The sequence below is a fragment of the Prionailurus viverrinus genome, chromosome C1 (genome assembly GCF_022837055.1).
Source record: "Prionailurus viverrinus isolate Anna chromosome C1, UM_Priviv_1.0, whole genome shotgun sequence".
NCBI classification, from domain to species: Eukaryota; Metazoa; Chordata; class Mammalia; order Carnivora; family Felidae; genus Prionailurus; species Prionailurus viverrinus.
Window position 1 is genome coordinate 182,163,122 of NC_062568.1, and position 24,904 is coordinate 182,188,025.

Here is a 24,904-nt window from a genome sequence, read left to right on the forward strand (position 1 = left end):
GAAAGTCTAGGAAGTCTTTAGGCTCTGGACTGAGATAGAATCAGATTCCAGCCCCGCCTCCAGCAATGACTGGCCAGTCCCTAAAAACAGGGTCAGTGGTATCCACTCCACAGGCTGCTTGTAAATGAGTGGCAAGATACTTTCGGGCTGCTTATCGGTACCTGGCATCCAGGAAGTGCTCAACAAAGGTGCCCTTTCCTTCCTTCCTTCTTCACTGTTCTTTCCTTCCTTCCATCTTGCTCTCTTCCTTCCCGCCTTCCCTCCCCCAGCATGATTCTGATCTTCTCTGGGCTACAGTGCTCTTTGTGCCTGGTCAGTAGAGCCTCTGAGGCCTATAAGCCAGGGTGTCTTTGACGGCCACATGTGGACCCCACATCAGAAGGGGAAGGGTTGGAAGTCAGCTCCAGTTCCGTGACTGGTTGATCTAGGGGCAGTAAAAATGAAAAAACAAAAACAAAAACAAAAACATCACACATGGGCTGTGGGGCTGATGGAGTGTGCAACACTGGGGTTGAGCACGGGTCCACCTGGATTTGATTCACTACAAATCACAGGAACCATTTGCCTTTTCCACCATTGCTTGAAGTGAGGCCCCCTATGGGGAAGGAGGTAACATGGTGTGAGCCCAGTCATGGCAGGTGTGGGGAAGTCTATCGCCTGTCTCCGTCTCAGCTTCCTCATGGGTAATTAATCAGAGGATGTGGGAGAGGGCTTGAGCCTTGGAGTCGGGGCTGGGGTCTCAGTCCTGACTCTGCCATCGCTGGCTCTGAGATCATGGACGGTGCCTTTGCTCTTTGAGAATCTCAGTTCCCATCCGTAGAACGAATGTTGGCCACGTGGTCTGGGTGAACCGTCTCTGGCCGTCATGATGTCACACGTAGGATCTTCCAGTTCTTGTCAGCAGATGAGCTCATTTACCACTGCAGTCGGTCCCGGGAGGAGATGTGGCTCAGACACAGTCTTCAAGGGAAAGGCCTGGGCCAGGGTGCCGTGCAGGCCGTTGTAAGCGCTTGTCTCTCCCCGAGGAGGAGCTGGCCTTTCCTGGCTTTCAGAGGATCTAATCCAGGCTCCTCTGCAGGGTACCCCTACCTGGGCAGGAGTCTTTGGCCATATGCCCCAGCCTGAGATGAGACATCTGTTGGGAAGGATTTCTTTCGGCGCCCGGAGCTGGGTATTGGGTATTGCTTGCCTGAGCACACATAGGTGAGGGGGACAAGGAGGGCAAAAGAGGCTAAATCTCTAGGGTTCTCTGGCCCCACAGCTCAGAAAAATGAGAAGAGAGTTGCTCTCTCCCCATGGTCTGGAGTCTCCTGGAGGAGGGGGTCCCAGCTGCGGTGTCTCGCCATCAAGCATCAGTGGCTCCTTGCTGTCCACGGGATGCAGGCCCAGCCCCAGGAGACGCTGATGCCTCCAGCTGGCCATACTCTGCTGCCCTGCGTCTGCCCGCCTTGCTCTTTGGTGCTCCTGGGGTGCCCTTCTCCACTCTGCAGGTGGGGAGGCTTCCCAGGGCTGTTGTGAACGTTAAGTCGGATCGGACACCAGAAACTCTTGCCCGGAGCCTGGCACAGTCCGTCCCAACCCCACTGCCAAGCAGAGGGCATGGGTGGCATCCTTTGCTCCCTGCGCTCAGAGCGGAGCACCCGTCTAGGTGTGGCGGTAACAAGAGCATGGCTTTGGCACCAGCCAGACCTGGGTTCAAATCCTGGCTCTGCCACTGATTAGAAAGTCACTTAACCACTCAGACTTCGCAGCTGGAGAGTGAGAGTAATAGTACCTATTTGTCAGAGTGGTTGAGAATAAGCGGAAACAATGTTTGTAAGTATCTGGCACGTAGTAAGTTGACCTCTTATTCTGCCATGAATTATCGATATTTATTATACGATTGCCTCTCCGAGTAAAGGGTAAATTCCTGGTACCTGCCGCCTTCTACGGGCACTTTGTGGTAAAGTGTAACCTCGGAAGCCATATGGCCTGCGTGGGAATCCTGGATCTATCAGGGTGACCTTCTGATGTTGGGTAAATTAGGTAATGCCTCTGTGCCTCAGTTTCCCCATGCATGGAAACGGTAACAGCCATTACATCTCAAAAGGTTTGCATGAGGATTTACGAAGATGCTCCACGTAGCGAATGTCCCATGCTTGGTGCACAATCAGTACTCAGTAAAAGTCCACTGCTCTTGGTATTCTGAAAGGGTCCCTAGAAATTACCTAACCCAGATTCCTCGCTTTGCCAATGAGGAAACTATGCCCTAGGGAGACATTAACACAGCATGTTAGTGACGGAAGCCATCCTGTTGACCCCCACTCAGAACGTGCCAGTGGGAGGCAGGAAGGAAGGTGGTGTCATACGTGTATAGGTGTGTGTGAGGTATGTCACTGTACTGACAGCAGGGAGATGGTTCTGGAATGGTACTGCCTTGGAAACGTGCAGTGCCTTCAGCTCCCATGAAGAGAGAGGACCAACCCCACAGGATTCCTTTGGTTCTAGAGACAACATAGGGTGGCCTGGTTGGGGGGCCACAACCCACGCAGGTTGAGGAGGGCACCCGTCCCCAGGCGGTGGGCCGTGACTGGGGCCGGTGGAGCGTGACCAGCTGGGGAGGCCTGGGGTGGCCTTGGAGGGAGGAGCTGGGCACCGAAGTGTTGGGGGAGAATGCGATATGGAATTGGCAACTTGCTCTCAAATGGTTCGGGGAGAAAGTTGTTTCCCCCCACTATACTTTTAACTTTTCTGTGTGTTTGTAACAGTTCCAAAATAGAAACGTAAGATAAAAAAGAGAGAGAATAAATTTGGCTCGGAAGAAAAGAGACTGAGGAAGCCAGAAATCGAGGAAAGAGTTGAAAAGGGATATGGGCTGTCAGGGGCTGCTGGGCAGATTTCTGGACAAGTGGAGTCAGCCAAGGCCAAGAGGGGGAGCTGAGGGCATCAGACCAAAGGACGAGTGGGGCCTGAAGTCCAGGCAGAATTTTGGACCCATGATGTGGATGGGTGTCATCTGTCACTGTGGGTGGCTTACAGACTGAAGAGGGACAGCCCAGCTGGCAGGAGGGTTGAGGGAGGTATGTCCTGGGGCATAGCAGCCAGCAGAAGACAGATTGGGCCGGAGCCGGGCAGCAGGGGGCCTGGTGTGCCAGGCAGGCAGGCTCCCAGGAACATGGTGGCAACAGACCGGGCAGGACACAAGAGCCAAAACGAGCCTAAGGCAGCCAGCAAGAAGCCAGGCTGTGAGTGAGGCCTTGTGACCTTCTGGCAAGTACGGCTGGCAGACTGGGGCCAGGAGGCAGCCAGCCAGGGGCCAGGCGAGGGCTTCCGGGGACTGGAGCCAGGAACAGGGAGGGCATCTCCCCAGGGATGGTGGCAAGGAGTGGAGGCAGCTGGCAGGGTCCAGAGGGCCAGGGAGGCTTGTCCATAGGCTGTGCTGTACAGCCTGGGGCAGGATCTCTAAGGGGTCAGGTAGGAAAGCGTGTTCACCCAGTGGCGGCCAGATCGGATGCAGCCTGATTCAAAAGGAAGGAGAGCCATCCCCTGACAAAGAGGAGGAGGCCAGTTCCTGTAGACTTTCAAACGTCAGCAGATCGGGCAGCTGGGCTGCCTCCGATCTGTCTCTCAGAAGTTTCTGGGACTGCTTAGCCTGCAAGCTCAGGAGCAGGTTCTGAGAAGCGTGATTTTCCTAAGGGCTGTAACCCACTGGCGGTGGCTCTCTGTGGACTCTGGGTTCTCACCATCACAGTGAGTGGTGCATCCTTCGAGTGAGGGAGGCAGCTGGGGAGTTGCATCCTCTCTGTGACCAACAGGAGCCCCATGGGGCAGAGCAGGGGATGGGGTTTGAATGGGTCTGGGCCCAGGGAACCCCAGGGGGCCAGCCACAGGGTGAGCAGTGACCCAGGAACTCCCACCAGGGATGGAAGGACGCAGCAGAGGTGGGACTTGGGCCCAGCTGCAGCCTCGCCAGACAGACGGGTGCTGTCTGCCCGGACCCTAGCAGGATATCGGGGGGTCTGGCTGCTGCAGGAACCCACGGGTGTCCCCACACTGATCTAGGCTCTCTCCCTTCCCCGTTTTAGAGGCCTTAGTCTGCCCCATCCCTCTGAATGGCCCCCGAAGGTCGACTCTCACCTGAGGTAGAGGAGAAGCTGCTGTGAATGTAGTCAGGCTCTGCCTGGGGTCCAGCAGGATGGGGCCTCATGCCTGCTCACGTCCCCATCAAAGGGGGGTGCCCTTCCCCTCGCTTCCTTGGGTCTCCTCTGCCCAGAGTGGCAGGAATCCCTCTCAGTCCAAACAGCACACTGAAAACAGCAAGCAGGGCTCCCCTAGGTTCGCTGGCGTCGGACCACACTGGCAGGGGGAGCCTTTCTCTGCAGTACAATGGTGAGATGGGGGTCAAGGGCTGGTCTCTGCAGGACGGCCCAGAGGAGCCGGTTGGGGTCCCAGCAGCCTCGGTAGACAGGTCTGGCCATCCGCCATGGGGCCCCGGGGGGCGCTCTCAACACCCCACCTGCTGGGTGGGCCTAGGGGACACTGTCACTCTCCTCCCAGAGAATCACAGCACAAGCTCACGACGCTCAGAACTCTGCTTCCACCCTTCCAGGAATTCCTCACAGGCCGCGTTCCCTCCCTGGACTCCTGGGCACTTGGCTCCTGCCCATGTCAGCCTGCTTCACGGCAGGTGCTTTGTGTCTGCAGCTACCTGGGTGAGAGCCTCCCGCAGGCTGTGACGCAAACCATCAGCGTGAGTTTGGGCAGTACGTGGACAAATGCTCCTCATTTCCTCTGTCACGTTCTATTTTAACGTGTGTTAGAAATAATGTAAAACAACACATGAAACCTGCAGTTCTGTGACGGTGAGGCCTTAGGATGATGCCTTGCGGGGGCGGGGGAGGGGACAGGACACACAGGGGCATGCTCAGGAGGCCTGTCTCTGAGCCCTGACGCTGGAGAGCGTGAGATGGGGGTCCTCGGGCTGGGTTCTGAAACACCAGCCCCTGGAGCATCACCGCAGCCCTTTACAGTGCTCCTAGAAGATCACTTCCGGTGGGTAGGGCATGGCAAGAATTGGAAGGAGGCAGCAAGGAACTGGAGGTTGGACCCTCTGGGCTGCGTCCTTTTCTATGGTTTCGGGGAGAATTGCTGCGTCTGGAGTCCAGGAGACCTGGGAGTGGCCTTGGCTCTGCCCAGATGGGCCGTGTGATTTGGGGCAAGCTGGGAAGCGGCCTGTCTGGGGAGGCAGAGCAATGTCAGTGGGAAAGCTGGACACAGGCTGGACTGGGGGGTCCAGGACCACAGCCTCGAGCCAGCCCACCTGGGCTTGAGTCCCTGCTCCGTCACCTGCTGGGTGTGTAACCTCTCTGTGCCTCCCTTTGTCACCTGCAAAGTGGGGAGAGTGCTAGGGCTGTGCTAGGACTGAACGTGTTACCATGCGTGTGCCGGCACCCGCAGACGTGCAGTGAGCGTCAGCTTGCGGGGTCCTGTCCCTCCACTCTGACACCTTCTGGACGGCTTTGCGCAGGCGGCCATCGAACAGGAGGACCAGGCACCGCTCTGGAAGCACCTCCGAGGACGGGCAGCAGTTTGACAAAGGCATGGGCAGGGGCGGGTTGGAGGGTGGGGGAGAATTGTTCCAGATGAACGAACTGGCAGAGGGGAAGGCCGGAGGCTGCGAGAACAGGGAGCTGATGCGGCCTGAAGCGGCAGTGAGTGGGGGGCAACCAGAGAGGTGGGGAGGTGGGGGAGGGGCCTGGGGTCCCGCCACAGCTGTCAGTTGTGGGTGGGGAAGGACCTCTGTCCCTTTCCATTCATTTCATTTTTGTGAGAGGACGGGGCGGGGGGGGGGGGGGGGAGGATGAACAAATAGGAATTACTGTAAATTGTAAACACATCGTGCATTTGGAGCTATTTTTAAATCCCCAAAGCTTGGCATTTTCTGTGACTCCACCACGCAATTGGCCCTAAAGCCTGGCTCAGAAAGTCTTTGCTGGAGCCCCAGTTCCCTCCGGTTCCCTCCAGAGCTCCGCCTCCTCAGTCTCTTCTCCCTGCCCTGGCCTCTGTGTGACCCATGCTTCTCTGCTTCAGTGCCTTTGCTGATGCTGTTCCCTCCTCTCTGGAGGGCCCCCTCCCCCTCTTCATCCCCAAATCGTCACAGCTGACCTGTCCTTCAGGGATCATTCCCATGGCGCCTCCCTGACCTTCCTCACCCTGCCACCGCCTGCCAGACTTCATCTCTCCTTCTGAACCCCCAGGACCTGTTATCTTCCCTTAACTTGACATTTTTATTTTCTGTTTGGTCAGACAAATGGATGTTTCCCCTGATGGCTGGCCTTAAAGCCCCCAGGCAGGGGAACTCCACTTCGTAAAATCCATGCGTGGTTTAAACATGTACGTTTAAAAATGTAGGCAGTGGCACAATACAAATGATCTTTGGTGTGATATATATGGTGCCACTTACTAGCTGTGTGGCTGAGAGCAAGTCGCCGTGCCTCTCTGAGCTCAGTGTCTCCATCTCCGGAACAGGGACAACTATCTCTATGTCATAGGCTGTTTTGAAACCCGGGGGCTGGAGGGTGCTTCAGCGTCTGTCCCCATTCTCAGCAAACGCCAGGGGATCTGCAGGGAATGTTAGCAGGATCTGTTCCCTTTCAGCCACTTAGAGCTGACTCTGCATCTTATCTGGACTTAGCTCTATAGCCACAGGGTCACTCTGAAAGGCACCGCGTGCTGTAAATAGCAGTTGTAAGCGACACTCGGTCCCGGCCGGGCCAGTGCTGCTGGAGGGCTGCCCGTGGCTTTCTGGAGACACCGTGTTGACTCAGTTCTCCACTGGGCACCCAGCCAAGTGCAGGGAAGTGTGTGGGGAGCGGTCCCGGTCATCTGTAACGAGGGCACGCCCAGTCACATCAGCCCTGCCTTGGGAGGGGGAGTCTTTGGTCGTAGTCCCGGCTCTGCCATCAACATCCATGTGACCTTGGGTAAGGCACACACCCGCATACACCAGGGTCTCCTTACTTAAAACCTTTCTGGTGTATCTGTTCTATCGGTGTAGCTGGACCCTCTTGAGAGCTCCTTCTGTTCTCTGTCTGGAACTCTCCTCTGTCAGCTCTAAGCCTGCTGAGAAAAGCGTTGCTTGCTTTTCTGTGCCCAGGGGTTGACCATTCTCCGGCCCTGCGAGGAGCCTGCTTCAGCCCCACCTGCCTTCCCACGCCCCCCCCCCCCCCTCCGCCGGCAGCACTCACCGTGCATACTCAGGAAGGACCCCAGGTAACTGACTTCAGCTCTAGTGACCATTGGACAAGGTGCAGCACGTGGCCTCTTGGGCTGAGCCCTATTCCGACGGCAGTGCCCCTCCGTTGTCCCCCCTTCATCTCCATCTGCAGTAACCGCAGCCATCGTCTGTTGAGTGCCTGCTGTGCCCCCGGGTACAGAACTGAGCACTAAGCACCTCACAAATAGAATTTCTAATCCTCATCACCACCTGCTAAGCCGTATTTGTACATGTATACACACGCACACACATGCCCATTCTCCAGATGAGGGGGTCAAGGCTCAGAGAAGCAAAGGAACTTATCTACGGCTCAGATAGTGAGGAGCAGAGCTGGGAACCAAAGCCAGCCCTATTGGTTCCAGATCTGTGTTCTTTCCACCACAGCTCCATGCACTGGGGCGCCCTACTTTCTGCGTCCTCTGACGCTCGGCCGCCTGCATGGCCGGCTCCTGATGAGACCCCGTTGCTGCCCCGCCCCGGCCCCGGGTGGACCTCACCAAACGCTGGTGCATGGAGATGGTGGAGACGGCGGTGCTTCCCCAGCGGCCGTGGCAAGGGATGGACATCTCTGCCCTCTCCCTCTCTCCTTCCATGCTCTGGAGAACAGTCGCCCCATCAGCAGCATCTTCTCCAGCCGTGAGAGCTGGAAGGGCGTGTGAGCCAGAGAAGAGCGTTGGGGGTTCGGTGTCCTGCCTCAGCTGCTCATTGGTTGTATGACCTTGGGCAGGTGATGTGACCTCTCTGAGCCTCCCTTTTCCTCATCGGAAAAAAGAGGAACAGCGCGACACGCAAGGGATACTTGAGCTCCCGTAACGAGGAAGATGCCTCAGTCGTGCTAAATGATCATAGATGCTCAGTTGGTTTGCTGTTGCTCATCTTGTGCATCCAGTGCAAACGTGTAGCTCAGCAAGTCCTCAGCAAGTCTGTCAGACGGGAGACTTTCCAACTTCACCTTGACCATAAAGGTGATATAGAGCTCCCGCCAGAAGGTAAAGAGCCTTCCGAGGCTGTGTCAGAAGCTGTGACCTCTTGAGGCTTGCGGCCCCAGGGTGAGACTGGGGGTCACAGAAGCAGGGTAGCTGGCTCCCAGACATGCAGGCTGTCAGGTGCCTGAGGACGGAGCGTGACAACGGCTCTGTCTGAGGTGCGGTTCCCAGTCCATGAGAAACTTCTCCAGGGGCTTAAGAAGCTTCGACATCCCCTTCACTGACCTTTGAGGATTTCCAAAGAACCAGCCTCTGCTGCCTCTGCAGCAGCCTCTGCCTCATTTCATACCCCGGCTCTGTTTTCTCACGTCCAGTACCTGCTCACGCTCAGCTTCACCTTCCCCGTGCCGGGGACCGGTGACGTGTTCTCTGCTAGCTGGCCCGCGTGCCTCTTCATCTCGGACCAGACTTCACGGAAATGGCATTTCTGAAGGAGAGCCGAGCTGGTGGCGGCAGGTCTCAGTCTGATCTTAACGTAGGAGCTCTGGGTTGTGCCACGTCTTCCCACCCAGCCTGCCTCTATGCAAAGTGCCTCTTCCGTCTGTCGTGCTGAGAACTGTCCAAAGCATTGAAAATTTTAACGGGGGGTAGGGGGCGCCTGGGTGGCTCACTCAGTTGGGCGTCCGACTTCGGCTCAGGTCATGATCTCACAGTTCGTGGGTTCGGGTCCCGCGTCGGGCTCTGTGCTGAGCGCTCAGAGCCTGGAGCCTGCTTCGGATTCCGTGTCTCCCTCTCTCTCTGCCCCTCCCCCGCTCATGCTCTGTATCTCTCTATCTCAAAAATCAATAAACATTAAAAAAAAAAAAGTTTTAACGGAAGGGAAGGTGAGATGTGATAGGCAAGCAGGAGCTCAGATTGTCCGTGACGTGACCACTCCAGCTTGTAACTATTGCCATGCCCCCTCCCCTCCACGTTCCCCTCGTGATGACACTAATTTGGCTGCAGTGTTGAATGGTCACACAGTTAAGGTGACGGGTTGGAGAAAGGCTATGTGTACAGTTAAAACTGGCACAGCGCCCCCTACCAGGGGAGTCTTGTTCTGCAGTTGGCAAGCGCAAATAACCCTTTATTCTTAAGCTTGGAATTCCTTGGAAAGCTCTTAAGCATTTTGCGTCTGTATCGTCCTGATATGGCTTCTAAGGGTTTGGTTAACTTCACTGAGGCTGCACTTAATTCTGCTGCATTTTCTTTATCTGGACCTTGACCCTTCGTCCTACTGATTCCCCTTTCAAAAGTATTCTCACGTGGACAGCTGGAGTCTAAGACTGGTCAAGCCCCCTGTTGTGTGGGTCACGTGTCACAGGGGGGAGCTGAAGCTGCCTCGGCCATGGATTCAACCTGAAAGTTTGGATGCTGGCATGTTTCCCATTCCAAGTGAGCAGCTCCCTCTTCAACACCGGAACTGGTTCCTCACCACCGTCGCCTCTGCTGGCTTCGGTCTTAAAAGGCTTCCCAGGGCACCCGCATCCCCATCAGCATGTTTTGGATTCCTTTGCAAACCTGGCGGGGCTGGGGAGGAGGCAAAGGGGATGAGGGGGCGGAGCCTCCATCGGTAACTGCTTACTCTATCAGCTGGTGCCTATGTGGCCCCAGATGGACAGTTCTACGGGCATTGTAGCACCAAACCATTGGCTTCCTTTCTGATTTGGGTGAGAGGGACATCTCCAGGCTTCTGCGTCTATAGAAAACTGGGCCGTTTGGTTTTCCTTACATTGGTGAAGAATAAATTAAAACAATTTTTAATGTTTGTTTTTGAGAGAGACAGAGTTGGGGGGGGGGGCAGGGCAGAGAGAGAGAGAGGGAGACACAGCATCCGAAGCAGGTTCCAGGCTCTGAGCTGTCAGCACAGAGCCCGATGCAGGACTCGAACTTGTGAACTCTGTGAGATCATGACCTGAGCCAAAGTCGGACACTTAACCAACTGAGCCAGCCAGACACCCCAAGAGTAAATTTAACTGTAGTGAGTGCTAACAAACAGAGCGCTAGAGAGAGCAAACACTGACGGAGTGCTCAGTACATGCTAGGCACTATTCTAAGATTGTAACCTGTATTAAGGAAATTAGCCTCACAATAATCCTATGAGTATACACTATTATTTTTCAGTAGTTTTTAAGTGGAAACCTATCATACATAGAAAAAGCAACCCAAGTCGTAAGTATACAGTCCATGAGCCATTACACAATGAATACACCTCTGTAACTATGCTCACCTACCCCCAGGTCAAGAAATAGGACATTATCTCCATTTTACAGATCAAGGAACTGAGGCACAGAGAGGTTAAGTAACCTGTCCAAGGTCACAGAGCTAATAAGGGGCAAAGCCTGGTTTCAGCCTCGGGAATTCTGGCTCCTAAGTCCGATTCTCTTCATTGCTGCACTTCACTGCCCGCTAGGAAAGCTATTACTGGGGGACACCTTCCCAGGAGGAGACCTTGTATTCACTGTGAGATTCGAATACGCTACACGGCCTGTTCTCATTTGCCTCTCAGTGCATATTTGTGTCTCTGTGCTGCAGGAGACACTGAGGCTTTAGAGACCACAGTGGCACAGCAGTCGATAGCCATGGCTCACGAGCATTGGTCAGGCACTTCGTGTCTACACATTTCAGCAGCTGCTACTCTAAGACAGCCTTGGACAGTGTCCCTTCTAGCTGCGGCTGCACTGCGGCCTCAGCATGGGCTTCCAGAACACCACTCGGACTGAACACCCTCCCCATCCCCCACCGCCTGCCAGACACAGGCCCAGCTTTTGTGCTGGCATCTGAGACTTTCCTAAGCCAGCCTCGACGTGACCTTCCCGCCTCAGTTCCTGCCACTGGTCCAACAGAATTGTGTTGTGGCTTCCACAGCAGAATTCCTGGAAAAAACACCTGTCACAGATTCAATGCTCAACAAATGACAGCCCTTTCTTTTTCCATGATAAGAGATTACACCTCTGACCCTGGCTGACTTTCTTTTCGGTGCTTTTTTAGTAAAGAATAAGACAGGTGTTCAATCTCCAGGATCTGGTCATGTTCCCATTCTGAGCCTGCTTCCTGTCTGGGGAAAAAGGAAGGGAAGCTGGAGGAACTAAGTGATCCCAGTCCTGCTTCAGCTGGGCTGGGTCCAGCCCCCCACCCCCACCCCCCGGGGGGCCCCTGGGTGCTTATGGCCCATTTCATCTTACAAAGGGTAACCTGGAGGGACCTGGGCCAGTCTGAGAAGGAATCGGCATCCACCCTGAGTGGAGTAGCTGGGACTATGGCAATGACAGGCCTGGAGGAAAGCAGTCTTGGGTGGAGTGGCACGTTTTGGACACTGTCACATGAAGCGGAGTAGCACTAGCCAGAGCTCAGACTCGGGTGGGAACACGGGTTGACAACTTTCGCTTCATGGAAGAAGAGCTCCCCGGAAACTGTGAGACCCCAGGTGCCAAGGCGTGTGCACTCACAGGACAATGTGCACCCACGGGCCTGACAATGACCACATCAGAGGATTCACAAGGCTCCACGCCCCCCCCACCGGAAGTCAGAGGTTTTAAGGTCCTGCCCAGCATGGATGTTCTTTAACAGTAATTTTCAAATTGTTTTTAAATTCTTAGAACTCTGTTTTTTCAGTGTTTGTGTTTTATTTATTTTGAGAGAGGGAGGGAGAGCGCAAGCAGGGGAGGGGCAGAGAGAGAGAAAGAGAGAGAGAGAGAGAGAGAGAGAGAGAGAGAGAGAGAGAGAATCCCGAGCAGGCTCCATGCTGTCACTGCACAGCCCGGCTTGGGGCTCCATCCCGGGAACTGTGAGATCATGACCTGAGCCGAAACCAAGAGTCAGACGCTTAACCTACTGAACCACCCAGGCGCCCACAATGAACAAAACTCTTTTCTACAGGGTTCAGTTTACATAGATGCCTGGTCTGAGAAGTAGCTCAATGCGGAGGGGAAAGGGAGGGTGCAGAACCCCCGCGCTCAGCCTCCCCACTTCCCTGAGTGAAAGTCATTGTTCTAGAACCCTGCGCGCCAGGGCCTGCTGAAGGCTGGAGCAGCCCTGTATAATGTGCACATGTAAGATGTGCGCGCCTCTTTGGTGGTTTCACTTCTCTGAACATGAGAGGCCCAGCTTCTGGCTTCCTGCCCCCCTCCCTGATCTCCCTGTCTGGTCGGAAACAGGGCCTTTGGCTGCATTCTTTTGACCCTAGCCGGTGGTTCTGGATGTCTGCACTTGGTCATTCACTCCACAATATCTCCACCGACTGTACCAGTGTCTTTAGAATAAAAGGCGCCTCCTATTCTTAGATCTGTGCCTGCTGGGTCCCCAGAGCTGCTGCTGTCTCCTGGGCAGCTGGTGCTGTCTACTGATGTGCCCCTAGAATGACAGGTCGTGATGGTAAAACCAGGGAATGGTCCAGTACCACAAATGCAAGCCTGCGAAATGGACAAGGACTCACATCAGTGGGGGTGGTCCTTCTGGAAGGTAGAAAATCAGGCTCCTTGACCTGGTCTCCCCTCCCGCCTCTGTCAGGCCACGCGACTTCTGGAATCTGTCTTCTTTCCTCCTGCCCCTGCCTCTGCCCTGGTTTGGACTCCATACATTACCAGATGAAAAGCAGTTTCTTCTAGGAAAACCGCCTAAGACCCCCTCCCCCTCCCCCTCGCTGGCCCTCCTCCGATCATCCATAGCACTTTGTACATTGAGGGGCTTCTGTTTTCTCTTTGTTTTATGATCTTTTAAGTACCTGTTAGTTCACACTTGAGACCAAGGTCAAAGTCTTATTTAGCTTTGTATTTCTGGCCCTGGCCCAGCCTCAGGCTCAGACCAGGCCTTCGTAAGTATTATTGAGTAAATACACAGAGTACTGCTTAAAATAGACACTCCACAGGTGGGCTCTGTGCCCATGCCTGAGTTACACACATGCTGTGGCATTCCTGGCCCGGCAGGCCTGTCCCTGGACTGCCCATTAAATGCCCCCGACCCCGGATGTTGTGATGTAATGTCATCTCTGCAGAACCCAGCAAAAGGAGAGTCTAGGATGGGCTCAGAACCCAGCGAGAACTTCCCCTGTGGCCCACAGCCCAGCCTCCCGAGTTTATTTTTCACCAAGGGGTGTGTTCCCTACCTCTTGACAACTAAATACTTGTAACAGGTACACAGCTCAGTGGCTCTGCCACCTGGCACTTGTTCCTCTCCCCATGTCCTTTCCTTTTGAGCTCCCCCAGGAGCGTGTCACTGCAGACAAGCTGACGGGCTCACTGTGGCCCGACCTCATGGGGGCACAGTGACCCCTGGGAACGGGCTCTAAGCCTCACTTCAGAGGACAGGCTCCCTGCAAAAGTGGGACTTAGAGCGACGGTGTGCGCGTTCCCGATCGCATCTTGCTTTTGCTTGGAGTGATTATCCGCAAATCTGGAGGACTGGTGAGAGTTTAATGATAAAATATTAATAACAAATGGAGAGGTCAAGAACATACCGACAGAAAACCCTCATAGGATCTCAGATTAGGAAGGTGACTTGGAGGCCATTGAGTTCACCCCCCTCATTTAAGAGAAAAACGCAGCTTGGTGGAGAAAAAAGTCATGGTCATGAAGGTCAGACGTGCCCCTACCAGCTTCGTGACCTTGGGGAAATTACTTTGAGCCAGAAGTTTCGCTCTGGGCTGGATCTGCCTCTCCTTCTATTTTATTTGCCTTGAATTGTGTCTCTTAAAACAGGTGATTTCATAGCAGTTAAGCACCTGAACTTTGTAGCATGTGACCTGTGTTCAAACTCTAGCTGTTAACTTACTGGCTGTGTGACCTTGGGCAGGTTACTTAACCTCTCTGTGACTCCATTTCCTCAGGTGTACATGGGGATGATTAGAGCCCCTGTCTTAACGGGCCACCATGTGATTTAAATGAGGTGACGCATAGAAAGCATTTTAAATAGTGCTTGGTACCCAGCGAGAGCTATATAAGAGTAGACTAATAGTATTCATTTTTTTAAAAATCTGTATTTGTGGGGGCGCCTGGGTGGCGCAGTCGGTTAAGCATCCGACTTCAGCCAGGTCACGATCTCGCGGTCCGTGAGTTCGAGCCCCGCGTCAGGCTCTGGGCTGATGGCTCGGAGCCTGGAGCCTGTTTCCGATTCTGTGTCTCCCTCTCTCTCTGCCCCTCCCCCGTTCATGCTCTGTCTCTCTCTGTCCCAAAAATAAATAAACGTTGAAAAAAAAATTTAAAAAAAAAAAAATCTGTATTTGTGGTTTTCTCGAAAACCTGGAAGATCAGCCAACATCATGCAACACATGGCTGGAAAGGCGTAGCCACCGTCCCTTTAGAGAGGGACTGTATCCTGCTTTCCAGCCCGCTTCAGCCCCCACCCCCATGGCACCGCTGCTTGCTCAGTCCTCTTGCCACCCTCCCCATTCCTGCCTCCATTTGTGCGGGAATAAATAGATCTATTTATTTTTATTGGAATCAACATGAAATATTTAGTGGATAAATATGCCCATTTTACAGCAGGTCGTAGGAGTAAACAAGCTGTTCCCCTTCTGTCACTGAGCTGCCCGTGTCACGGGCATGCAGTAGCCGTGAATGTCCTCCTGCTCCTTGGTCTCCCAGCCTGTTCATCTGGCCTCTGGGTGAACAGTGCTAGTGACAGGGAGCTCACTACCTCGCAGAGCCGCTCCATTGCTGGATCTTTGTCACATGCAGAGCCAAGAACAACTCCCCCATCACCTTGACTGAAATGCATTTAATTTCCACCACATCCCCTCTTCTGGGACCTGGAGCAGAGGGATGTGCCACGTACACAGAGTTCCAGCGTGCCTGGTGGAAGCTGCAATTTTCAGAAATGTCTGTGAGGTGTCTAGAGCCCCAAGCCAAGGTGTCATGTGCTGAATGCTCACAGTCCGGGAGCTCGGCATCATCAGGTACGGGATTGGAAGAGAAGCCGCAGAAGGCAGGAGGGCATACCGTGTCGTGTGTAAGAGCACTGGGGGCAGATCTGGGTTCCAGGCTCTGCGTCACCTCTTTCTAGTTGCCTTGTAACTTTGGCAAGACACTCAACCTCTCCGTTTCTGTTCGCGTCTCTATTAGAGGAATAGAATAAGACGCTCTTGAAGATCCTGGCACCTCCAGACCTCTCCCACCAGCCTTGTTCATTGCTCGGCCGAAGGCGGCAGAACTGAAAGCTGCGTCCAGGCAGGGGGTCTGGTGCCACGGCCACGGTCGGACTGGCCGGGCTCTGCTCAGCCGCTTCGCTGCCTGGCCATCACAAGTCTGGGCCTCAGGTAGTTAAGCTGTGTGGTCTCAAGGTCCCTCTAACTAAGACATTCTGGAACCCAGAGAAACAGCTATTTTTCTTGAAGAACAAAACTAAACATTTCGCGGACTGGCTGATACTGGTTTGTCAGGGAAGCAGAAGACAGGCACGTAGGTGGGGCTCAGAGAAATGGCTCCCTGTCCCGGGAGCTGTGAGTCAGCTGCTTCCAGGCCTGTCAGCATGGACTGTCTTGTGGTCCCAGAACAGGCAGGGGGTCCCTCACTTCTCCCCCCTGGGTCAAGGGCAGCCTTAGGCAGATGGGGAGGGGCCAGCAAACCTGGGAGGCACGACTGGGCCCCTAGAGGCCCCACCATGGTTTTCTGGTTTCCTGCCCCGGCTCTCTGCAGGGCATTTTTCTGTTAGCTGTCAACACCTGTGGGTCCCACCCAGCGCTGGCGGCCCTTTCAGGAAGGGCTGGGTGGAGAACGATGCTGTTCTTGTTTGTCTGCAGTGTTACAGGGCCCTGGGAATCCTGGAGAAGGAAAGTGCTAAGGAAACCTTGGGCAACATCATCTGAAAGTATTTGGGCAGCAAGTCTGTGCAGAGATGGGGAGCTGGGCAGAAAGATTGCTGATGGGCTGATCTTGGCCACGTCACTTAAACTTCTTGGGCCTTGGTTCCCTTTTCTATAAAATGGGGACAATGGTAAAGGGCTGATGGGAGGACTGGTTGAGGTCGGGGCATGTGATGGCGCTTGGTGTATCTCCGGGCAGTGAAGATGGATTGTTTCCTAAGGGACTGAAATTGACCTACCCAAGGTCACCCGGCAAGCTCAAGCAGGAGCCAGAACTTGGACCCAGGTCTCATACTGACCTACATCCTGTGAGCAGAACAGTTGCTACCGGGGAGTGGGGAGTGTTCAGCCAGTCCATCGTGGCTAGGAGGACCTGGCTATGTGGCCCGTGGGGTGGCCACAGCATTGGGTTGAGCCTGTGCTCTAGCCACATCCCCCGAGAGTGGGGATGTCAAGGCCGAGAGGCTGATTATAGCAGAGCCAGGGAGAGAAGGCCTGGGTTTGGCTTTCTCGTGTGCAGTCAGATGTGCTGGGCACTTGCTGGGTGTCAGGCGCTGTGCCAAGCCCTGGGGATAGGCCAAGCGCTGAGGCGGACACAGTCCCTCCTTCATGGGGATCATGGGGACCACGCTTGTGAGAAAACCACAGCTCGACAGTGTGAAGGAGGAGCAGGTGGGACCCCCAGGCTCAGAGGTGGAAGAGAGGGCTCCAAAGGAAGGGACCTTTTGGCAAAGTCCTGAAGGAGCAGAGGAGCTGGTCAGATGGAAGGGGGTGGTGCTGGGGAGGGCAGAAGACCAGAGGAAAGGGACTCTGAGGCCCCGTGATGTTTGGCACAGTGGGGAGCGGGGCTCTGGAGAGGTAGCAAGGCCAGGTGGTGCAGGGGCAGGGCTTTATCCTGAGGGAGATGGGGGGGGAGGCGTCGCCCCCAGGCTGGGAGGAGAGGCAGGACTGCATGTGTTAGGGAAAGCCCTTCTGGCTGCTCTGTGGAGAAAAGATGCAGCCTCAAGGGGGAGAGGCTGGTGGCCCTGGCTAGTCCGGGCAGGAGGCGGGTCTCCTTGGACCACACTTGGTCAGGGCTGTGGTGATGGACCGAGTATAGAGAAGGCAGCAGAGGCACTGAGGGGGAAGCCCAGGCTGCCGGCCTCACCAGCCGCAGAGGTGTGCATGCCCTTTACGGAGACAGGCACCCAGAAGGAGGTGGTACTGAAGGAGGGACATGGGAACAGGGTTCTGGGCACGTGGGTGCGAGGTGCCTGACGACCACCAGGCGAGATACTGAGGGGGCAGCTGGACATGCAGCAGAGAGGTCAGAGCTGGAGAGAACAGCGTATCCATTGGCTGTTGGGTGATAAGTCAGGTGTTCACAGAGGGGGTTCACTGGGAGGGGTGAGGAGAGGAGAGTGCAGGCTGGAGCCTGGAGAGGGGTAAGGAAGGAGCTTGCAGAGAAGGGTCACCAAGCCAAGCAGTCGCCTCTGGAAAGCAGGCCAAAGGGCAGACAGGAAAAGGCAGCTGTCCTTTGGATTTAGCAACCCGTGACCTTGGCAAGGACAGCCGGCCAGGGAAGCTGGGTTGTGGGGGCTCAGGAGTCGGGGTGGTGAGGAGGCATGGACAAACAAGCATGGACCGTCCTTTCCAGGCTTGGGCTGAGAAAGGAAGCAGAGGGAGCAGTCGCTGGAATGGGTGCGGGTCCAGGGAGGCTTTGCAGTTGGTTGGTCAGTTAGTGACAAGATTGAACTGAGTGTGTGGTCCATGATGGCGGAATGTGCCAGAAAGCAGAGGCAGAGGCTTTGGAGCTGCTGGGGAAGGGGTGGGACCTCTACACAAACAAGGGGGGCTGATCCTGACCCGGCATGGGGGGGGAGCGGGGGGGAGGGAGGGAAGTGAGAAGTGGGGGATGGTCCTACCCAGGAGGAGGGTCCAGCCCACACAGGACGGCTGCCCCATGCCTGTCCTTGGGCTGGGCCCTTTGGGAACCACAAAGCTGTAAAGCTTTATGGATCCTGGTCCCAGCTTTCAAGGAGCAGAGAAATCATAGGCTCCGAGCCATTCAACCAGGACCGCCCTCGACAAGTCCCGGGGCCCCTCAGTAACCATCCTCTTCCAAATCTCCGTGACGTTGCCTCAGCTGGCCGCTGCCCCCTCCAGCCCCTTTCCCCTGGCTTCCAAACCTCCTGAGCTACCAGGAAGTTGCTGCTTTGGTGCCGTCTTTCTGCCCACCCTCACATTTGGGAGCCTTCTAGGCCCTTACGCTGTCCTCCTGTTATTTTCAATCCTGTCCTGAGTGGTCAGCTTCCCCCTCACAAATCTGCGCGTCCCATATGCCGAGTCCTGAGGATTTCCAGCCGTGTCCTGGGCATTTCTTCAAGTCCTCCTCAGAGGCATCTCACACTCAGCAAAAGACTAGAGTCCTGCATTGCTTCCCTCCAAGCCCACAGATGGTATCACTCGAACCAGCCAAGTTGAAAACTCTGATCTTTGTTTCTGCCTCACTGTGACCCCTACCCCCTCCAGATGGCCGCCTGTCCTACGAAATGTGCCTCTTACAGGGACTCAAAGTCTCTCCTCCTCCACACCATTCCCCGTGCTGCCAGGGAAGCATCTTCTGAGACTTTATCTTTGAGACAACTTTGACGGAGTCTACACTTCTTAGCATGGCATTCCAGCCTGACGGAGATGGTGATCCAGTTGGTCCCGCCCTACCCACCTCATCTTCTTTCACCCACCAAATCCTCCGGGCGTTTTAACACCTCTTGCCTTTGTTCCTGGTCCCTGTCTGGACCAGCTTTCATCTCTCGCTGTCCTCCCTGGCCCTTCCCAGCCCCCTTGTGCTCCCCAGCAGGTTGCACACACCTTCCATGGTCAAGGCACACGAGTCAAGGCACAACCCTTGAAGGTTCAGACAGAGTCCTTTCTGTGCGTGTGCGTACGCGTAAGCTTGTCGTGTAGGCTTGCTGTAGAGGAAGAAATGAGGGGTCCGAGAGCAGCCTCGGAAGTTGGACTCAAGTACCTGATGCTGAGTTGGCTTGAGCCTAGGGTAGAGCCCAAATACAGGAGAAGTCAGAGTGACGGGGGGCCAAGTGCCCAGCACCCACCATGGCAGTGGGGTGGAGGGAAGGGGGACACCGAGGGATGCCTGTGTTGGTGGACGTTGGAGCAGGGGGAGGGTGTCGTGGACCCGGCGAGCAGGGCTGAGCGGAGGTTGGTGTCCAGGTGGCGGCAGAGCCCCCAGTGCTAAGAGACTAAGCCGTTCTCACTTCTTCTCTGGCTGCGAAAAGGATGCTCCATCTCAGAATGGGTCCCAGGGGCAACAGAGGGACACAGGAATTGAAATCAGGTGTGGGTAGCTGCTTTGGGTCCAGGAGTCCTGCTGTCTGGGTGCGACCCTCTGTCACTGGGAGATAGCTGCCCCCTGTTTGCCCATAGGGTGCTCTTCAGCAGAGTGACAAGAGTTGTGTCTCCCTACCAACCACCCCCACGGCCTCCATTTCTTCCCCTTGAGCACAAGATACCACTTCGCCCTGGTTTTAGATGACGTAAGAGGCATCCGTTGGCCGAAGCTGAGGTGACAAAAGCCAGGACCCGTAGGGACCTGTGGACAGCGGTCCATGGTGAGAGAGTGTGTGCATATGAGTAGGAGTGCGTGTGGGTGTGCATACGTGTGTATGTGTGAGTACGCGTGAGAGTGTGTGTGAGTGATCCCTCTGTTGCTGCCTGCTGGCTCCCTCCCTTAGAGTCCCTTCTTTCACGTCATCCTGTGACATCCTCGCAGCCATAAGCCGATGGTCCCTGCAGAGTAGGGTTGAGTCCCAGCTGCTGTCCCAACTTCCTCACCCTGTCCCAGCCACCTCCCTGCCCCTCTGCGCCTGTTCTGAGTTTGAGTGCCAAGGCCCCCAGGCAGAGACATGTTGTGCAGTGCGAGTGTGGGGCATGGGCAGGCCTCTTGCTGGGTTCTGGGGCATGCTCAGCTGGCCAAGAGGCCACACCGCCCCTAAGGCACCCATGCCTCGTGAGTCAGAAGGCTCTCCTGGAATCATCCAGGAACCCCTCCACTGTCTCCATCATAGCCTTTCCTGCCCCAGTCAGGAGACGTGCACATCTATAGCAGGCCAACAAGGCATTTTGATGAGGATCGTATCGAGTGAACCTCATGGGCTTCCTTCTAGGTGGAAATAAGAGCATTCTGATTCAGGTCCAAGAACATTGGTGGCCCTGAGGCCGGGCAGGTGGTCTGGCTGCCCCAGGAGCCACCCTAGGAAAGCTTTTGGCCCTGCTCCTGTGACCCTAGGGGATCGCTGGAATCGGGTCCTGAGAGCTTTCCAGCTCATCTGGAGATAGGGTCGTGCAGAGAGCGCGGGGCTCCTGGTTTCTCACTCTGAGAACAGGGAAATGATGGCCATCCCTCATACCTCCCCTCACACCAGTGTCCAGGTGGCTTCCTCGCAGACTGTTGCCCGTCGTGAGAGGCGGATAGGCTTTGGGGCAGATTCAGATCCTCCTTCCATACCTTTCTGGCTGTGGGAGCGTGAGCCTCGAGCTCTGAAGGGCTCTTGCTCCTGACTGTGATTCAATCTGTGTAAAGTGCCCAGCACAGCGTGAGCACTTGGCAAGTGGTAGCCGCTAGAGCTGTGGTCGTCACCTTCTCTCACTCTTGTCGTTCCTCTGGTGGCCCAGAGTGGCTGTCCCTTGTGGGCTGGTGTGGAGGCTGGCTCTGGAGCGGAGGCCCTCTGCCAACCGGTGGCTTCACTTCCCGGCAGGAAGCACAGGGTCTGCTGCCTCTAGAGAGAAAAGAGGGGGCAGCCCTACCTGTCGGAGGGCAGGGCAGGTGCAGGGGTCCATGGTGGATCCCCAGGGCGACCACCCCCACCCCCACCCTGAGGTTCTCTCTCGTTCCGCGTCCTCCTCTCCCGGTATCCGTAACGGGCTGGATGCGGCTAGCAAGCGTGTGCATCTTCTGAGGTGGGAACCTGCCTCTTCTCCTCCTTTTTTTTTCCTTTACCATGACGCCTGTTGCTCATAGGTACAAATCAAACGAAGAGTATGTATATGTGCGAGGCCGCGGCCGAGGGAAATATGTTTGTGAGGAGTGTGGAATTCGCTGCAAGAAGCCCAGCATGCTGAAGAAACACATCCGCACCCACACTGACGTCCGGCCCTATGTGTGCAAGCACTGTCACTTTGCTTTTAAAACCAAAGGTAAGAGACAGTCAGCTGGGGCACTGCCCCTTCCCGCTGTAGGGAGCTCCCCTCTGGGAGCCCTAGCACAGAGCTCAGGGGTCCAGACCTCTCCGCCTGGGGCCTGGGGCACCCCCCTTCCCCGGGCTCCCCGGTGGCCGAGCAGCCGGCTCCAGACCGGGCAGTGGCGCCCCCTGGCTGCCGCAGCCTGTCCTCTTGGATCCCACACCGTCCTCCACCTGCGCGCTCCCCCCCCCCGCCGCCTGATGGCGCTCTTGCACACGGTTCCTGGTTTTGATTTTATCTCCTCACCCCGTCCTTCTGCATGTCTCCTTAGCCCTTTGTCCACTGAGCTGGTGAGCTCCAGCAGCTGCACTCGTCACCACCACTCTTGCGTTTGGAAATCCATTCCACTCCGAGCCACGAAGCACACTCGCATGGTCACTTCTCATGGCAGCGCTCGCCCCTGCCTCCACCCTCCTCACCACTCAGACCATGTTCCTGCCCGCCCGGCTCCCCCGCCGCTCTCCCCGCAACCGCCCCGGCTGGCAGCCCTTGCATTCCGGCCCCAGCCGCACCCCGAAGCAGGGTCAGCACAGGCCCTGGCCGTCATCTGAGAAAGGAAGAAGGACGGGCCACAGAGGGCACGCGTCCCACAGAGCTGTGCTAGGAGCTGGCGGTGGCCTGGCCGGCGGCAGCTGCCCGGCCCTTCGTGTGAGCAAGTGGGGCCGAGTCCGTGAGACTTGGATCAAGCCCCTCCCCCCACTCATGGCGTTGACTGTCCCCGCAGGCCAGGCAGGGAAGACAGTGCGGCTCGCCCGTTGCTTCCTGGTAGAGGAGCAGACGGACAGAGGTGAAGCAGAGAAAGGCCTGGGGCTCTCAGACACCACCCCCCCCCCCCCAACCGTGGCTTCAGCCTCTTGTGCGCTGCAGATTCTTGGGGTAGGGGCATGAGGGCCCTGGCTTCTCCTTTGAGCAAGTAGGGGGCCTCCAGGCTGGCCCCCACTGGAGCCTTGTGGTGTTTCTGCAGGAAGAACTGGAGAGCAGATTCAATTTTGCCACTCGTTGACCTTTCTTCTGTTGGTGAAGCTGTGCCCAGTGAGAGAGGTTGGGCCGCAGCTTTGAAGGGGCCCGGGCGGAGTTGGCCAGCCTTCCTCACTTCCTCCTCCTCTTGCTGGCCCCTTCCATTCTCTCTGTACTGGGTCAGGGGCCAGCTCACCACATCCCCTGGCTCATGGCCCTTCTTTGACCGAGTTCCATCTCTGGTCTCCTAACCCCGTTCACCGACCCCTGCCCTCCTCTGCCTTCTGGCATTCTCAGCGAACCTCAAACTTTCCCACTTAGGCTTTGGTTGGAATGGAGGTGCCGTCCCTCCCGCTCGCTTTCTCTGGTCTTCTTCTCTCTTGGCGTCCCATAAACAGTGTTCCAAGAGGTCCCCAGGGAAGGCAGATAGGCCTGGAGCCCGGCCCCCTGCCTCGTGCATGCTTCCAGTCCCAGAGCCCTGCCATGTCCAAGGCAGCACAGCCCCGCCTGCCTCTGCCCTGGGTGTGGGCTCTGTCCCCATGGGTCCCCTACAGCCCCACCCCCTCTGGCCTTAGGCAGCTAGTGGACCTTCATGGAGAAGAGAGATGGGAATCATTGACTGACAGTCTAAATAACAGAGTAAAAAACCTCTTGTCTAAAACCCCCTTGAAGGTAAAGGAAGTGAATCCCCCCCACAAAACCAAGTGATCGTTAATGCTAGAGACGTAACTAGAACCCAGGACCCCTGTCTCAGGGCATCGCCCCCATCACCTTCCTCTCTTGAGCAGATCCCCCCTTTCCTGGAAGGAGTGGCAAAATCAGGTGGCTGATCAAGTGGCCTCTGGAGTGGGGTGCGTCCAGGGGACCCCACTGTTCTGTTCTCAATGTGAGGAACCCAGTCTTGAGAGTGCATCCCAGCCCAGGGCCATTTGGGTTCCCTGTGCCCAGCACACACAGAACCATCTCGGAGAGCCTTCACCTTGACACATGAGACTAGAAAAACCCATCCGGCTAAGTTCTCCGCCAGGGCAGCGTCTCCAAAGAGGGGTCCCTATTCAGGTCCCCCTGCCTTTTTGGAGAGGAAAGGCCTGGTCTGTTTTTGTCAGGTCTGAGAGAGGCCGGGTCCCTGGCAGGAACACTTCTTTTCCAGCAGCTCTTTTCATTGGAGGCCATGCCAAGCCTACCGGCAGTCCCCGCCCTGGAGGGTCCAGAGGGTATAACCTGAACAGAGGGGTGCAGATACCACATATGCCTTGGGGCGTGGAGTCCTGGGTGTGAAGGCTTGCCCAGGCCGCCCCAAAGGCCAGGCCCAGGAGGCTCTGTTCCCAACCAGTGATCAGCGAGGGTTCTGAGCTCTCTTCAAATGCTCGTAGAGGCTTCCGGAAGACAATACCTTCAGAGCCGAAGCAGTAAGCGAATCTGAAATGGTAGAATCTCAAACTCCGTGACTTCCGAGAGGGACTGGTGGCGGGTGGGTGATGGCAAGTTGCAGCAGAGAAAGCTTGCCGTTGGCCCTCACTGCGTGCCGGGAGTGAGGGAAAGGCAGCGCACTGAGTCTTCTGTTCCTCCGGGGCCGTGTGTCTTCCGGGAGGCGTGGGCCTTCCCCATCACTCGGAAACCTCAGGAGCCTCCTCTTAGGCTCTCGGCTTCCTTCAGGCTGCCATCCCCTCCCTCCCCTCACCCTTGGGCTCTGGCTGGGCCTGGTGGTCTTCAGGACCCTCCACCACCGCCACCTGGCTGCGCCCAGGCCCGGAGAGCCCTTCCTGTCCGTCTCTGTCTGCCTGTCTGTGTCTCCGTCTCCGTGTTGGACATTGTGGTGGCAGCTCGGGCCTCTGGGCGCTAGCTGAGGCGTCTCAGTGGGTAGTGCCGGGAAAGGCTGCCGGGATGTCCCTGTGGAGGTCTGGGGGTCCCCTTTCCTCTTCTTAGAGGGTTCCCAGATGCCAGCAGGGTGACTGTGCCGTGTACAGGCCCTTGCGCCGGTCGCCGCAGGAGATGGAGATGACAGCTGGGGGCAGGCCTCAGTCTGTCAGGCCTGCAGGGGCGGAAGGAGGGCGGTTGGTCAAAGCTGAATGACGCAGAGTCATTGGACGATGCTCTCAGTGGAAGTTCCACCTCTCTTCCAGCCACTCATCATGTTCATCCACTTGCCTTTCCTCCTTCATTCCAGGACTGTGGGGCTTCCAGTGAGGGGTGGGACAACTGGTGTGGAGCTGGGGACTCTGCCTGGCCAGCCAGGGCTCTGCCCCTTGACAGAGAAATGGTGTCCAAGCCAAAGAAGATGTCTGCTGCCATTGGGTATACCTCCCTCAGTTCACAGAAGAGGTCCGGGGAGGGGAGGGCAGGGAAGGCACCGGGTAACACTCGGGGCTGCTCTCCTGTAACCCACATGGCCTGTCCTGGCAGAGCCCCCTCAGACTCCGTGACTCCTCCCTGCGGCCTCCAATGGCCACTGGCACCTTCTCCTGGGAGCCCCTGAGCCCAGACTGGAGGATAAAGCCATCTGCATCTTCATTTCAGCATCTCTGTCCTCCACACCCAGCATGGCGCGTGGCAGAGTCCCTGGTGCTCAATAAAGAGTGATTGTCATGGGGGTGGGGGGCACACAGTATGGGAGGGAAGGCGGTTCCACGTGGTGAACGTCTGCTCTCTGCCGGGCAAACCCTGCTACCACTCTACATGCACTCTCTCATC

The 24,904-nt window shown here is 56.3% G+C and overlaps 1 protein-coding gene across 8 annotated transcripts in view; it reads left to right on the forward strand.

Annotated features, from left to right (window-relative positions):
• The window catches only part of HIVEP3 (HIVEP zinc finger 3), a 475,566-nt gene that overhangs the window by 436,631 nt on the left and 14,031 nt on the right, over window positions 1–24,904 (forward strand). For all 8 annotated transcript variants that reach the window (XM_047869023.1, XM_047869024.1, XM_047869022.1 and 5 more), the window contains one exon: window positions 21,036–21,211. In XM_047869023.1, the coding sequence (XP_047724979.1) occupies window positions 21,036–21,211 (176 nt within the window). The remainder of the gene's footprint in view (window positions 1–21,035; window positions 21,212–24,904) is intronic.